This window comes from Octodon degus, unplaced genomic scaffold (assembly GCF_000260255.1).
Source record: "Octodon degus isolate 3935 unplaced genomic scaffold, OctDeg1.0 scaffold00070, whole genome shotgun sequence".
NCBI lineage: Eukaryota > Metazoa > Chordata > Mammalia > Rodentia > Octodontidae > Octodon > Octodon degus.
Window position 1 is genome coordinate 11,854,543 of NW_004524646.1, and position 15,551 is coordinate 11,870,093.

Consider the following 15,551-nt stretch of genomic DNA (forward strand, 5'->3'; position numbering starts at 1 on the left):
TCCGTTGCCCTGGACACAGCTCCTGAGCCAGGTGCGCAGACTCCTGAGCCCACCAGCCTGGCCACAAGGCCAGGGACACTGCCCCGGCAAGCACCTGGGCAATGGACACATGCAGTGGCCAGCAGGCAGCAACACGGAGGCCCTGGACACCACCTGCCCAGCCCCAGGGCCACATTCCCTGGGCCCAGCCTGTGTGGAGACCAGCCCTCAGACCACAAGGCAGCACTGTGAAGACAAGCCTTGGTTTAATGGATGATAGAAACGCTGGACAGCAGCTCCATGGAGCCCCTGGGCCCAGAGCCTGGCTGGGGATGGGCCTTGGCCCCCCACCAAGGCCAGAAGTGATGCAGAGCCCCATGCAGACCAAGCAGCTCCGCTGGGGCCTGTGCCCACCATTCCCAGGCATGGCCATGAGGGCAGTTCCAGGATCCAGCAAGGACCAAAAGTGGGAGCGAGGGCCCACAGCCCAAAGCAGGGCTGGGCAGCGGGCACACAGTGCGGGATCAGCAGGGTCTCAGAGGCCACCCTGGGCCAGCTTGCACACCCGCTTCACCCTGCTGTAGGGTCCCAGGGTGTCCTCAAACACAAAGTCCCAGAGTACCTTCACCCACGAGTGGTGCTGCGGCAGGTGGTCGTAGTACTCGGGCGCAATCTTCCGCACCTACGGGGAGGACAAGGTCAGGGCTGCCTGCACAGCACCATCGGCCCCTGGGGGGACCTGAACGCCCTGCCCACCCCTGCCACTCAGAACCCCAAGATGAGGTGGAGGAGCTCATGGTGTTCCAGCCCCGGAGCCCACACAAGTGTTGGGGTCCAGAGACTGACTCTGGCCTTCCTGTGCCAGGCATTCCCCCACCCTGCTCCTGGACCCACGGCTAATGCCCTCCCCCTGCCACACTCCTGGCCCTGATTCCTGCCTCTCCCCTCCTGACAGTCCCTGACATGCTGCCTCCCCCAGGAAGTGTGCCTGGCTTCTGGCCACCATATCACTTTGGCCCAGGCCCACGTCAGGGGCTTTTGGCAGACCCAGGCAGGATGTAGGAGCCCTGCCTCCCAGCTGGGGACAGCAGGAACCCTTCTCTGCCTGAGGCTAGGGCTTCACTCTGGCTCTGCCACCTTTGCTCAGCACAGAGGAGTGACACAGGCACCTGCATGGGGTGCATGAGGCTGTGGCCCAGTGCCCTCCCACGAGGACATGGACAGCCAGGCACACACTACACATGCACACCTCCCACCTCGCCTCGCAGACCCCCTTTCCACCCTGGCAGACCCTCAGGGGCGATGCTCCGCTTCCTCCTCCCACTCCTCTTCCTTCTCTTCTGCTCCTTGTCCCCTCCTCTCCCAGAAATTCTTCCACTCCCTGCATCTCCAGCCTGCAAGAGGCAAGGCCACCATCCTGTCCAGTGGGCCAGCCCTGCAGTGTCACAGGACGTCAGGAGACAGGAAGGAGGGGCATCACAGGAAGCACTAACTAGAGCCTTCCACGTGGCACATGACTTCCCAGGGGACGTGAGGCCAGCTGGTGTCACAGCAGGGATTGAACAGCCTCTGTCACACAGAGCGCCTAAGCTGCAGCCACCTATTGGGGCCCACACTCTGGCTCTGCATCCCTCCTTGCCACCTGGGCACCTGTGGGTATCTGGGGACCACTCTGCAAGTGGCCGTGCCCTGACCCACACAGATAGGAAGAAGCTGCCTGGGCCCTGCTCTGCCCGCCGGCACCTACCAGGGGCAGGTTGCAGCCCGGGATGCTGGGGAAGTCATGGTGCTCCATGTGGTAGCCCACGTTGAAGGTGATCCAGTTCAGCGGTCCATAGTAGGAGTAGGTCTCGTGGCCCTTGGTGAACATGTAGTGCTCAGCCACGAAGTGGCCTGAGATGGGGTGCAGGCCCAGGCCCAGCAAGGAGCTGGCCAGAAGGTAGGCCACGGGCTTGATGCCCCAGAGGGTAAAGATGGCCAGGTCCACCGCCAGCTGCACCAGCGTGTTGAGCACCTCCATGCGGGTGATGGCCTTGGGGTGCACGCACAGCGGCCGTAGTGAGTAGAGGAAGGGCTGCAGCGCCAACCAGAGTAGTTTGCGGGCTGGCGTGCAAAACAGCCAGCCCTCGAGCCGTGTGGGCACGTCCACGTCCAGCCCGTCACCGCCCAGGTAGCGGTGGTGGTCCACGTGGTACTTCTTGAAGGAGGCAGCGTAGGGCACACCTACTGGCAGGTTGGCAAAGATGGCGAACCAGCGGTTGCGTGAGGCATAGCCTGTGCCAAAGGCAGTGTTGTGGGAGATGTCGTGGATGGCCAGCGTCAGTGAGTGGTTGACGCAGCCACCGAAGGCATAGGCCCAGAACAGGAGCCAGCGCCAGGCCAGGTCCCGCACCAGCCAGCAGGCCAGCAGCTGCGCGAGGACCAGGCCCAGCACTGCCCACTTGAGGTTCGGGTCTGGCCGCATCAGCGCTTTGATGGCTGGGTACTTGGCTGTGGGGAAGACAGGGGAGGTAGGTGAGGTGGTCACTTGCCACGGGCTCTCTGTCCCTCTTCCCTTCCATTTCATCTTCCATCCTGCCTGCCTCGCTCCTCTCTCCTTTACACACACACACACACACACACACACACACACACACACACAAACGCACGTGCACGTGGGCGTGGCTTCATTTTTATTTTGAGACAGGTCTCACCAAGTTGCTCAGGCTGGGCTGATTTCCGATCCCTGCCTCAGCCTCACAGACTGCTGGGGTTGCAGGTGTGTGCCCCCGTGCCTGGCCCTTGCCCCCGTCTGCAAACCCCAGCCCGTGATCCAGAATTGAACTCAGCACCTGCCTGGCACCTGCCCTTATTCACAAGGCCCTCAAAGAGAAATAAGCCATCCTCGTGTGACCTAGCACTGAACGGGGCGCCCAGGGTCAGGGCCATCCTGGCCAGGGGAGATGCAGGCCTGCCTCCTCCCTGGGGACACCGAGGAAGAGTGAAGGGGTGGCCAACCTCAAGAAAGAGAAGGCACAGGGAAAGTCACAGACATGTGCCGCCACCCACAGAAGCGGGCTGCTGCAGGCCTAGGTGGGCTGTGGGGGCCAGAGATGGTCACTGTCACTGGCATGGGCAGTGGCCAGGGGAGGGAGGGAGCAGCCCGCAGCCTCAGGTTCAGTTCTCGGAGCCAGTGAGGATACGGAAAGGATCACACGCTGACTGTTTATCTTGGGGCAGGCCTCCCTCCGGTCTTTGTACTTCTCTGTTTATTGTTTTACACAAGAGAAACAAATGCAGGTGTGGGTGAAAAGGGACCAGGGCCCTGGGGCAGTGGGTGGGCAGGCAAGGCAGGTGCAGGGTGTCCCCAGGGCACAGAAGCAGGAGAGGGGACAGCAGTGTCCCCTGAAGGATAGGAGGGGCAGAGTTCTGAGCAAGTTCAGTGCCAGCAGCTCCAAATAAGGGCTCAGCATCCAGATCCTAGAAAGAACTCCCACAGCTCAACAACAAAAAGGCAAACAACCCAGTTCAAACACAGACAAGGAAGTGGGCTGGTGGCACGTGCCTGTCCTCCCAGCACTTGGGAAGCTGAGCTAGGAGGATTACTACGAGTTCAAGGCCAGTCTAGGCTACAAAGTGAGTTGAAGTCCAGCCTGAACTTCAGGGTGTAGCCCTACCATACGGCTGCCTGTCTGAGCTAAGGCTGCGGAGCACTGCTAGCTCCTCAGAGGCTGTGGTGGCCAGAGGGTGGGCAGGCGGCCTGGACCCCCACAGCAGTGCACGCTTGGCCCTGGGCTTCCAGGGCTGGCAGGTACTGGAGAGGGTGTGGGAGGAGCCCCAGCCCCCTGAAACACCCCAGCCAGGCCGAGAAAGACAGGAGGTGTGAAATGGGTCCCTGTTCCTAGGGAGACGGCACCACCACAGGCAGGCAGAGGACATCCACCCCCACCCCGACCCCACAACCTGACACTGCCTCAGGTTACTAGGTGAGTGTCAAGGTGCATGTGGCACCAGGCAAGCTTTTCCGGGAGCACAAGGCTCTCTACAGGGCCAAGGCCACCACAGGGCTCCAGGGAACGTGAGGGGGCCTGGGGAGGGGAAGCCTCTACACTGAGACACAGGCAGGCTGGCCATGCCTGGCTGCCAGGGACACAGGAAGATGCTGCACAAGCAATGTGGGACATACCAGATGCCAGGAAAGTCAGCAGCAGGTCCTCCCAGGCCCTCCAGGAGGGGCAGCGCTTCCAGCCACACATAGCAGCTGGGCCACTTCAAGCCACTGAGTCTGGGGCTGCAGGAAACTGGCCCAGCACTGCAGAAACCCACAGCCCTGCGCAGCCTGCTCATCCACCTCAGGTCAGCGAGGTGCCACTTGGGGCGAGGAGGCCCCAGGGGTGTGGGACCTGTGGACCACCCTGCAGCCTTCCACTCAGGAGGGCAGCAGATGGCCTCACCACAGCTGTCCTCACCTGAGCAAGGGCCAGGGGCTGGGGACACTTCAGAAGGGGCCTTGGTACTGCCTAAACAGATGTGTTCTTGTAGGGGAGGACAAGGGACAGCCGCAGCTAGGTGGACAGGAAGCGACCCAGCTCCAGGCCACGCAGGCCTGGGGCGCCCCACCCACCAGCCACAGGAATCACACAAAGTCCTGAGCCGCACACCCGTGTTGACCTGGCCATGGGGTCCCGGCCACACAGCTCAAGGCCAAGGCTTCCAGGCCCACAGCCCTTGCTTCCCCTTGGAAGGAGGCCAGGCGCGGGCAGAGCCATGCCCCTGCGCCAGGCATCCCAGCGCCCGTCCCTCCATCCAGGCCGGCAGACACACAGCTCCCCAGAGGCAAGAACAATGGCAGCCTGCAGCCTCGGTCGGGGGTGCTGGACCTCAGCTTCCCCACAGAGCACTCAGGGGCTCTACCACTGAGCCACAACCTTAACCTTTTATTGTCTGCATTTGAGATAGGGTCTTGTTAAATTGCCTGAGCTAGGCAGGAACTTGCACACCTGTCTCAGCCTTCCGAACCCCTGGGGTTGCAGGTGTCAGCCACCTTGGTTGGCTCCCCATCTGCTGGACACAGACAATAAGCCTGAATTGTGGATGGGACACCTAGAGTGTGAGGACACACTTGGGATCCTCTTTTCCCCACCCAGGCTGGGCCACCTTTAGGGAGCCTGAAGCGCCCCTCTGCTGTGCCGAATGGTGCCAATCCCAACTGCCCCTGCCACAGGCACCAGGTCCCTGGAGCCAAAGAGCCACCCACTGAGAGGCACCGGGCACTGAGCATGGCAGGCGCTCAACCTCAGTGGGAGGGGGTGAGGGTCCCCCATCAAGCTGTTCTCTAGCGCAAGGAACCCCAGGCTGTCACGGCTGCTGCTATGTGGGGTCCACATCTGACCTAGGTCTTATGGCATCACCTGGTCCCCAGCTGGTCCCACCAAGGACAGACCTCACACCCCAGCCACACATCACCATCCTTTGGAGGTGGCTCAAGAGCAGCTGAGCCCCAGGCCTTGCAGTGATTCCCAAGGAGGGGACACCTGGCCTGAGCCCCAGCACTGCTCCTGGCTGAGGCTCTCCCTGGGAGAAGAACAGACAGGAAGCAACCCGAGGAGCTCAGCTGGAGAAGACAGCCCCCAGGGAGCACCCTGACCACAGCACTGTCCCCGGGGGCCTAGGAGGACCCCAGTAGGACCCACCAGGGCCACACCAACAGAAGTCCTGACCCTAGGCTGGGAGACGAGGAACAAGGTCAAGTTGGCCTATCAGCCAAAAGGATTCAGCCCTTGTCACTTTCCAATACACAGCCCCCCAGTCACCCCAGGAGGACACTGTGAGGACCAATGGCATGTAGACCAGAAGTATGGGAGAGGTCTTACAGGTCCACCTTGGGATGGTCAGGATGTGGTGGTCACTGAGACCAGGGTGCACAGATGTCCCACTGCCAGAGGTCAAAGAAGCCCAGAGACAGAGAAAGGACAACATCCTCTAGGCTGAGCAAGGTCACAGGACTCGATGGCCACAGGCTAAGGCAGCTAAGAGTGTGAAGAGCAGAAGGGGCCAGTAGAGACCAAGAGACAGCAGGTGCGAAAGCCGGCACCCGGGGGAGACGGAGCTGGGGTGCTGTCCTGATGGGGACACTCGGCAGGGCTCGAGGGAAGAACACCATGGGTGTGGCTAGGCAAGGGACCCACTGGGCTCTGGCTCATCTGGGTCACAGGGAGGCACATGGGTGGCATCAAACTCACTGCACCCCATCAGGAGCCCCAGGAACCCCAGAGCAGCCCAGGCTGGCTGGCACCCCTGCCATGCACACCACTGACCTCAGCTGTGACTGTCCACACCAGCCTGGAGCCAACAGACTCACAGGCATGCCTGAGGGCTCTGTGCTCCACTGGCCAATGTACCCAAGGAATAGTCACCTGGAACCAGACAGCCCCACACGAGGGGTTCCAGGCAGAGTCTCGTGGGGGCCCTCGGCAGCAGGGCAGCTGGCCGTGAGGCAGCCACTGCTCAAAGTCACCGTGTCCAGGAAGACACAGGGACTGGGGCTCTGCAACCTGAGCACACTGGCACAGGAAGGTGACTGAGCAGAATCAGAGCTCGCTAACGTGCCCGCTCCACCAGTCCCAGGACCAGGGATGTGCAACGAGGGTCCTCCTGAGGGGCTCATGGTACTGGGGTGGGAAGGCTGGGGCGACGGCTAGTGCAAGGAGCCGAGCAGCAGGCCCAGGGCCCCAGCCGCAGAAGGCATGGCCACAACAACCCTGCTTACCCAGAAAGCCTCCTGCTAGCTCTGCTGGGCTCTAAAGGGTCAGGCTGAGGCAGGATCCCCTCCCAGAGGCAGGCCGCTCCAGCCAGCCCCTACTGCCTCCCTCTCTGGCCTCTTGATTCCATCTTGGACCTGCCACGCCCCGGGCCCTGGCATCATCCAGCATGGATGCTCTTCCATGCCCAGGGAGACCACGTGCCATCGTGACAGCCACTCAATGTCCTGTCACAGGACATTACCTTTGCCTGTGCTCACCCAAGCGCCCCAAGTCCCCAGCTTGCCACCTCTGCCACTCACCAACTTTCCAGCTCCCACCACCAAGCTGCTCCGAGTTGGTAATGCCCCTTGTGGCCACAGCAGGAAGTGCCCCTGACCACTACAGCTGAACCACTTGCCCTCTGACGAACCTCCTTGAGGCTTCATTTATTTTTTTCCTCAAATTTTATTAGTGTATGTTTGTGGTACAATTGGCACTATATATTTTTTGAGACAGGCACCTAGTATGCAGTTGAGACTGGCCTTAAACTCACTATGTAGTCCAAACTGGCCATAAACTTGTGGCAATCCTCCTGCCTCAGCCTCCTGAGTGCTGGGGTTCGAGGTGTGCACCACCACACCCAGCGCATACATGAGTACATCTTGATCCTGTTTACTTCCTTCGCCCATCGCCTCTCCCCAGTCTCCAGGCCTCTTTCCCATCCTTTCAGATAACCAACTCTTAGATTCAGTGACCCCTTGCATTGTAGGGTAGTCTTGAGCTCATTACTTTCCACTCTGACAGCTGTAATTTCTTTCCTTCTATTAACTTCAGATTTGGATTGTTCTCCTTCTAGGGTTTTGAGATGCGCCATTCGGTTATTTATTGGGGTTGCTCTATTCTTAGAACTTCGCTCACCCTGTCCCACAGGCTTTACTTCCACTGCCATCTATCCTAGAGAGTTTTTAATTTGTTTCCTGGCTTCTTCTGTAACCCATTGATTGGTCAATAACATACTATTTAATATCCCTGTGTTTGCATATCTCTGGCTTTTTCTGCTGACTCCTAGCTCCATTCTGCTGTGCTCTGATAGCGTGGGAGGGGGCTGCTGGTTAGCTCAGTTGTTTAAGTGCCTGCATATGCAAACGCAGTCAGGCGCAGAATACCACAGTTCAATCCCCAGACCTGCCCTTAAGGCAGCTAGAAAAAAAAAAAAAAAATCCTTCTGATAGTATGGAGGGCTTATTTCAACTCTTTTACATTTATTTAATCTTTTTTTTCTGTCTGACTTAATCATTCTTTATGATGTATCTTGGAAAAGTTTCCACGTGATGGTGAAAGAAACGCGTGTTCTGGCCAGGCACGGAGGCCCACTCCTGTAATCCCAGCACTTTAGAGTCTGAGGCAGGAGAACTGCTGTGAGCTCGAGATCAGCCCAGACTACATAGGTAGATCCTGCCTTAAAAAAAAAAAAAAAAAAGTGTGCCCCGCTGTTGTCCCACGAGCGCTCTGTACCCACTTGAGCTACTGGTTCAGGGACGTGATTAATGTTTCTTGAAGGTTTCTATCTGGGTGGCCTGGGTGCCTGTGGTTTCCTGCCTTGATGACTTCCCACTCTGGCTGAATGTCGTGGCTGCCCCTGGTGCCTGCTGTCCCACCTCCATCCTGAACCCTGTCCAGCCAGAGCATCAGGAACGGTGGGGGACCCAGTTCCATGGAAAAACCTAGACAGTGGCCTCCTCTCCAGCCACTCGCTCAACCTGCTTTTCCTCCCGTGACAAATAGGTGTCAAAGGTTTATAAAGAGCCAGGGACAGGAGGGTCCAGCCTGGGCAGAGAATACAGCACCTGCTGGGCACACAGTGAATGCCAGCTGCTGAGGGTTTGAAGAGGGCACACTAGGGCTGGCCTGAAAGCTTAGCACACTAGAGTGCCTGCTTAGGCAGACTGCAGCAGCTAGGGATCAATCCCGGTCTCAGGGTGTGCTGAGATGGCTATTGATTAAGACTGGGCATGGTGGCCATGCCTGTAATCCTAGCGGCTGGGAGGCTGAAGACAGGAGAATCACTACAAGTCCAATCTACATAGTGAGACCCTGTAGACCCTGCCCTAAATACAGAAAGAAAAAAAAGAAAAAGAGGGCACATGGGCACTCTGGCCCCTCAAGCTGAGATGTCACTACTGAAGGATTCACAACAGTGGGGTGGACATGGCCTGAGGTTATAAGAGTCACTGGGGGTGACAGGATGCCCTAGAAGTAGGTTTTTGTCCCTTGCTCCAGAGTACTGGATGGAGCTCCTAGGAGGAAAGGGCTGCGTGGCATATTAATTTCACTTCATAAAGCTGTTAAAAATTAAAGGAAAAATGCAGGCAGGGCTCAGCAAAGCGGTACACTGGAACAGAGGCCACAAAGAGGGTGACAAAGGAACACTAACAGCTGTAGTAAGACAGGTGCTGGGGACCCCAGGAGGATGGTGGCCCTTGTCTCAGGGAAGTGCAGACCAGGCTGGCCAGAGCAAGAAGGGTCAGGAGCAGCTGCCAGGCAACACTTGTGACTCCCACTCCAAACCAGCTGGACAACCTCCCCTCCCCAGGTCCTGACACACACAGTGACTTCAAATCCCTCAGGACAAAGATGAGAAGCAAGCTGCTTGGAGTTCAGGGCCCACTTGCCGTCCCAACATTTCTGTGTCCCAAATTCATTTGTTGGGCTTTAATTCCAATGTGATAGGATGGGCGGCTTGGCCATGGGGAGGTGGCCAGACACAGGGGAACCCTCACGAGTGCCATTCATGTCGTCAGTGCCCTAGAAGAGGGGCTGTCTTGCTCTCCGCCACGTGAGGACTTGACAAGGTGATGTCACTGACGAACAAGGAAATGAACCCTCACCCTCAGCCTCAGCCTCACCCTCAGCCTCACCAAACTCCAAATCAGCCAAGGCAGGCAGCGACCTCCTGCTAGATGCGGCGGAGAATCTGTGGAGCAGCCTCAGTTTCCCTCTGCCCCAGGTGCCATGGAGCAGCTCAGAGGGGAAGGAGGGAGGCAGCACCTACTCAGTCATTCCCAGCTCTGAGTACAATCACAGTTCCCCCGGAAATGAAGACAGGGGTGCAGTGCCTGGAGAGGGTCAGTGGGGGAAGACCCAGCCCGCAGGATGACTGGCAGAGCCGAGCAGACGGCCCCTCCTCAGGCTGGGCTGGAAACACAGGAAGGGCAGCAGCAATCTGTGAATGCTCCCACTTGGGGCTTTAGGTCAGGGCACCCATGGTCTCCCATCTAACAGCATACCACCTGCACACGTGTGTGTGCGCGCGCGTGTGTGCACACACACACACATGGTGAGAGAGCACGTCTTTGGAAAGAACCTCAGGGATAGGCTGAAGGATATACAGGAACTGGGGACATGCAGTTGGGGGAGAGAACTCTGGCTAGGGGGTGGGTACAGCTGAGGCAGGGGACACTGTACCACACATGGGGACCCTGGTTGATCCCCAGCACCACATTAAATTAAATCCAACAAAATGTGAGCAGAGAGAACCATGCTGTCAAGAGGGCAACAGGTGGGGAAAAAAGCAAGGGCCAGGGCCTGAGGGAATGGCCAGAAGCCAGGTGTCAGCACGGGAGCCTCGGAGGCGCCAGCAGGGCCCGCCACCTGTGTTTCTGGGGCCACCTGCAGAGCCCCTCTGACCACAAGGCCCTGAAGCTCAAGGGAGCTCCTGCCCCCTAGGCCACCACAGAGCAGGACAGGTACACTCCACCTTACATCTGCAGCTGAGACGGCCCAGCATGGAGGCTGGGAGCGGCGCCCACAGCAGCGCAGCTGCCTGCACCCCTGCCCTGGTGCCAGCATCTACATGGCCCCCCACCAGCTCCGGGGTTCTCAGTGTTCCCAGCCAGCCACTGTGAATCCTAGCCAGGCTTTTCCTAAGCAAAGAATCCAGCCCTAGCCAAGAGTTCCATTTCCTGGTTTTCCCCTTTGTTTTCTTCATTTGAATTGTTTTTAGTTGTATGAGCCTGGCTTTCATAAATTTTTGGAAGGCAAACAAAATTACAAAGGTATTTATTTTTGAAAGACAAACCAAAGCCTGCCTCTTGTTCTGCTGCCCATGGCAGGCTTGGTATCGGAAGGGCTCAGGCTGCCGGCTCCACCCCTGCCCTCTCTGTACTGCCCACTGGGAGTCTTGGTCCTCAGGGGCTGCCATGGAACCCTATTTTCTTAGAGTACTGTGCTGCGGGGTATTGTTACCCCAGCAGCAGCTGGGGTGGACTTCGGCCCCACTCACACAGCACCTACAGCCAGCTACTTACAAGACTTCCTGGGACTCAACTTTGAGATTCAGATCTTAACTGACTACCTGTTGGCCCCAGGACTTTGGCACCCTGACCTGCAAGCCAATGTGGCCCTAGGCGTCCTGCCCCAGCAGGTCTGCATGGCCCTGGGCGTGTTGCTTCTCTGGGCTGTAGCAGCTCAGGGCGGGGAAAGCAGGAGACTCCCAGGACCTATGCCCCGGAAAATGCCCCTGCTCGATACTCGGGAGTGCTGGGCTGAGCACAGGGTCTGTGGGTCAGCCCAGCAAGAATGAAGCACTGAGTCTCCCTCCACCCTGGCAGCCTCAGCTTCCACCCCTGACACACACACACACACACACACACCCTCACTCAGGGATCTCTGGTTTCCTGGGATGTTTTCACACTGCTCTCTGGGCCTCATGGCCACAGCAGAGCCCACTGGGCAAGAGCCACGGAGGGAAACTGCAGAGGAGGGGTTCGTGGGTGGAGCAGTGGGCTGCCAGAGGAGGTGGATGTGACTGACCGAAGCCAGACAGAGGGTGACAGGAAGAGAGGGAGGGAGGGTGCATTCCAAGTGCAGGAGCTTGGAACCCTCGGGCGGAGAAGGCACAGCCCAGTGGAACAGAGGGCTTGGCCCCCGTTTCTCTGCTAGGCACAGACCCTGCTGCGCATCCTGGAGCCAGGGTCCCTCTCTGCCTTCCCACCTGAGAGCCCTCTTCACCCTCACCATCTGCCAGTTATCGGGGCTGCATCCAGGCAGCAAACGGAGCCAGCAACTGCTCCCAGAGCCGCGCAGCTCCTGTGCGCCAGGGCTGCCTGGCCTTCATCTGTGGCCAGGTGCCCAGTGAGTCCTGGGAGGGAACACAGGGGCAGCCACGGAAGAGGACAGAGGGGGCTGAGGAGGCCCAAAGAGGGGACCCTGTCTGTTGTGGGTGAGGAGAGGGCCAGACGTCGCCATGGCCTCTCCCAGCTCCCTCAGGAAGCCCAGTTGTGTGAAAGTTAGGGGTGTCATGAGGAGACGGCGGAAGTCATCGACACGCCCATGGGTCTGCACCCCCAAGCCCCCGCGGTGGTGGGGCACAGTCAGCCGCACCCTCCCCTAGAAAGCCAGAAGGCCCCATCCACCGCTGTCGAGTCAGGAAGATGACAAAGCGGCAAATGCCAAGGGAAAGGGCAATAGTCTCCACTGAGGGTGAAGAGTGAGGAGCTCTGTGACAGCGAAAGGGACAACACTGATACAGGGGAGAGGGCGCCGGGTCCAGGCCTCCTCCCGCAGAGGCCCCAGGGAGCCGAGGACAGACCCAGGGCACGATGCCCACAGCAAGCCCGACCGATCGTGCAAACACACAAAGGAATCCCAGAAAACCTCAGGTACGCACGGGATGAGGAGCGCGGTGCGCGGGAAAAGTGTGGGGACAGACAGGGGACAGGGATAGGGGACGGGGCGGCCGGGCCAAACTGAGAGAAGCCACTCCTGGGGAGCCTCGCCAGCCCCGACCCCGGGCGGCGGGCACCGCAGGTCGCGAGGCACCGTGGGCCTCACCGTGGACCCCGCCCGAGCTCTGGATCCCAGCAGGGACCACGGCCACAAGCGCACCCGCGCTCACCCAGCATCTCCTTGCGCCGCTGCGTATGCGGCTGGTCGGTGTAGACCCACTCGAAGTCGCTGCGGCCCGCGCTGTTGCCCATCCTGCAGCTGCGAGCTCCTCGAGCCGGCAGCGCGGCACCTGTGCCCTCGCCCGGCCGCAGCTACCTCGGTTAGGGCTCGGGAGGGGCGGGGCCATGCTAATGAAGGGGCGGGGTGAGCCGGTGGGGCGGGGCCACAGAGCCCAGAGCGGGTCCACGCTGGGCCAGGAGGCGGGGCGTCCAGGCCAGATGTGGGGAGAGGCACCGCAAGGGGTCCCGGGTCGACAGGGTCGACGGCAGCGGGCCGGCTTAGTGTGGGCCAGGACCGGGAGCCCTGCGGGGCGGGGCGGGGCGTGGGCAGGCCCAGGAGGCCCGGGGATCGCGAGGGTGGGGGCAGGAGCACGGCTAGGTGTGCGGCGGGTGGGGCCAGGCGACCAGGCTGCGCAATGTGGGGGGCAGAAGTGAGGGAGGCGGGGGCGGGGCCCGTGAGCTCCGAAGGTCAGCGAGGCGGCGTGCAGGATGCATTCAGAGACGCGCACCACCTGCACCCTTTGCGTCTGGGAGGCTGGAATGCGCGGCGAGGAAAGCCAGCACAGACTGCTGCGGCCTTACCTGCCCTGTGCACGCCGCGATGACGAACAGCGACGTCAGAGAGACGAGTCTCAGTCAGGACACAGACAAGGAAGTGACCCTAAATGCTACGTGCGGTGGCACAAGACAGGCCCTTGGACAGCTAAGTAAGGTCCAGGAGACAGAACTAGCGCTGAGCCCTTGTAGGACAAGGAGGAGTGGGGCCGGGGAGATACCTCAGTGGAATAAGTGCTTGCCTGGTAAGCACAGGGTCCTGAGTTCAATCCGGGGAGCCGGGGAGATACCTCAGTGGAATAAGCACAGGGTCCTGAGTTCAATCCCGGGAGCCGGGGAGATACCTCAGTGGAATAAGCACAGGGTCCTGAGTTCAATCCGGGGAGCCGGGGAGATACCTCAGTGGAATAAGTGCTTGCCTGGTAAGCACAGGGTCCTGAGTTCAATCCCTGGTATCACAAAAAATAAAAAATAAAAAAAAGACAAGGAGTTCAACAGCTAAAATGAAAGAGGACTTTGATGGCAGAGGGGACAGCAGACGCACGGGCTTAGAAGCAAAAAGAATCTAGATATTCTCCAAGTGGAGTCCAGCTGTTTGAGCATCGAGGGAGCGACGGAGTGCCACACCCTCACCTTCTGGGGACTCTCACCATGCCCAGGGGGCACTTGGCAGGTAGGCCTGCGGGGCCTGTACACCAGAGCCTCACTCTGCCTGCACCCCAGCAGCGTGGCCCCTTGAGTGGAGTCCAGCTCCCCACTCTCAGAGTGCTTCAGCCTCACCCCAGGGGCCTCTAAGGCCTGAGGCCAGCTCCCAGCAGCAGGGAACCTGCCCCCCGCCGGTCCCTGGCCTGCAGAGGACATATGCTGTGCAGAGGGCACCTGCATAGCACAAGGGCGATGTTGGGACAAAGGACAGATTTGACTTCATGACAATGTGTCAGTCTCACTGATGGCACAGACCTGTAATCGTAGCACTTGGGAAGCTGAGGCAGGAGGATTTCTGCAAATTCAAACCCAGCCTGAGTTACACAGTGAGTTTAAGACCAGTGTAAACTGAGTCTTAATAATAATAATAATAATAATAATAATAATAATAATAGGGCCGGGGAGATAACTCAGTAAAATAAGTGCTTGCCTGGCAAGCACAGGGTCCTAAGTTCAATCCCTGGTACCGCAAATAATAATAATAATAATAATAATAATAATAATAATAATATATCAACAGTGGGGCTTTTGTTTTCCAGTGCTGGGAATTGAACCCAGGGCCTCAGGGGTGTAAGCAGGTGCTCTAGCGATGAGCTACATCCCAGTCCCCTCCTTGTTCTAATTCTCTTTTCAGTCTCACTAAATTGGAGGCTGGGAGGCCGGGGAGATGGCTCAGTAGAATAAGTGCTTGCCTGCCAGGCGCAAGGGCCTGAGTTCAATCCCCGGTTCTGCAAAAAACAACAAAAAAAATCATCAGGGCTGCACCATTCCTCATTGTTACAATAAGAGAACTTGGAGGTGAGGTAATACCTGAACTTTCTAGACACCATCACTATTTTCCTGCAATCTAGAGCAGATCCTAAAGACAAAGTTTATTTTTACTTGCTTTTTTTTTTCAGAACTGGGGATTGAACTCAGGCCCTTGTGCTTGCCAGGCAAGCACTTATTCTACTGAGCTATCTCCCCAGCCCTCTAAAGTTTATTTTTAAAATAAAGTGTGGTTGGGCCTGGTGGTGCACACTTGTAATCCCAGCATTCAGGAGGCTGAGGCAGGAGGATCAAGTTTGCGGCCAACCTGGCCTACACAGGGAGTACAAACCCAGCCTGAACTGCATAATGAGACCCTTCAGAGAGAGAGAGAGAGAGAGAGAGAGAGAGAGAGAGAGAGAGAGAGAGAGGAGAAGAAAAGAAAGGGAGGAGGGAGGGGAGGATTATAAACTGGGCATGGTGGCACACTGCCCTAATCCCAGCATTCAGGAGGCTGAGGCAGAAAGATATCAAATTTCAGATCAGCATGAGTAACTGAGCAACTTAACAAGACCCTGTCTCAGGGCTGGCCAAATAGCTCAGCAGATTAAAGTGCCTGCAAGCAGGCACAGGGACTGGGGGTTCAATCCCCCGGGCCTGTGCCGGCCCCACCCTCAGGGCACTCTGAGACAGCGATTGAGACTGGGCATGGTGGGAATGCCTGTAATCCCAGCTGTTGGGAGGCTGAAAACAGGCAGATTACTGTGAGTCTGATCTAGTAGTGAGACCCTGAACACTCTATAGACCTTTCCCTAAAATACGACAAATAAATAGACCCTGTCTCTTTTTTAAAAAATATGAAAAAGGGCCTTTTTACCAAGATGGCGCCGAAAGCAAA

The 15,551-nt window shown here is 58.3% G+C and overlaps 1 protein-coding gene across 1 annotated transcript; it reads right to left on the minus strand.

Moving 5' to 3' along the window:
• Positions 1–226: 226 nt before the first annotated feature.
• On the minus strand, positions 227–12,740 carry Degs2 (delta 4-desaturase, sphingolipid 2). Its single transcript, XM_004635192.2, has 3 exons — positions 12,598–12,740; positions 1,727–2,469; positions 227–661 (listed from the first exon to the last, which is right to left on the minus strand). The coding sequence occupies exons 1-3, from the start codon at positions 12,677–12,679 to the stop codon at positions 515–517; spliced, it is 972 nt and encodes a 323-aa protein (XP_004635249.1). The 5' UTR covers positions 12,680–12,740; the 3' UTR covers positions 227–514.
• Positions 12,741–15,551: the final 2,811 nt, after the last annotated feature.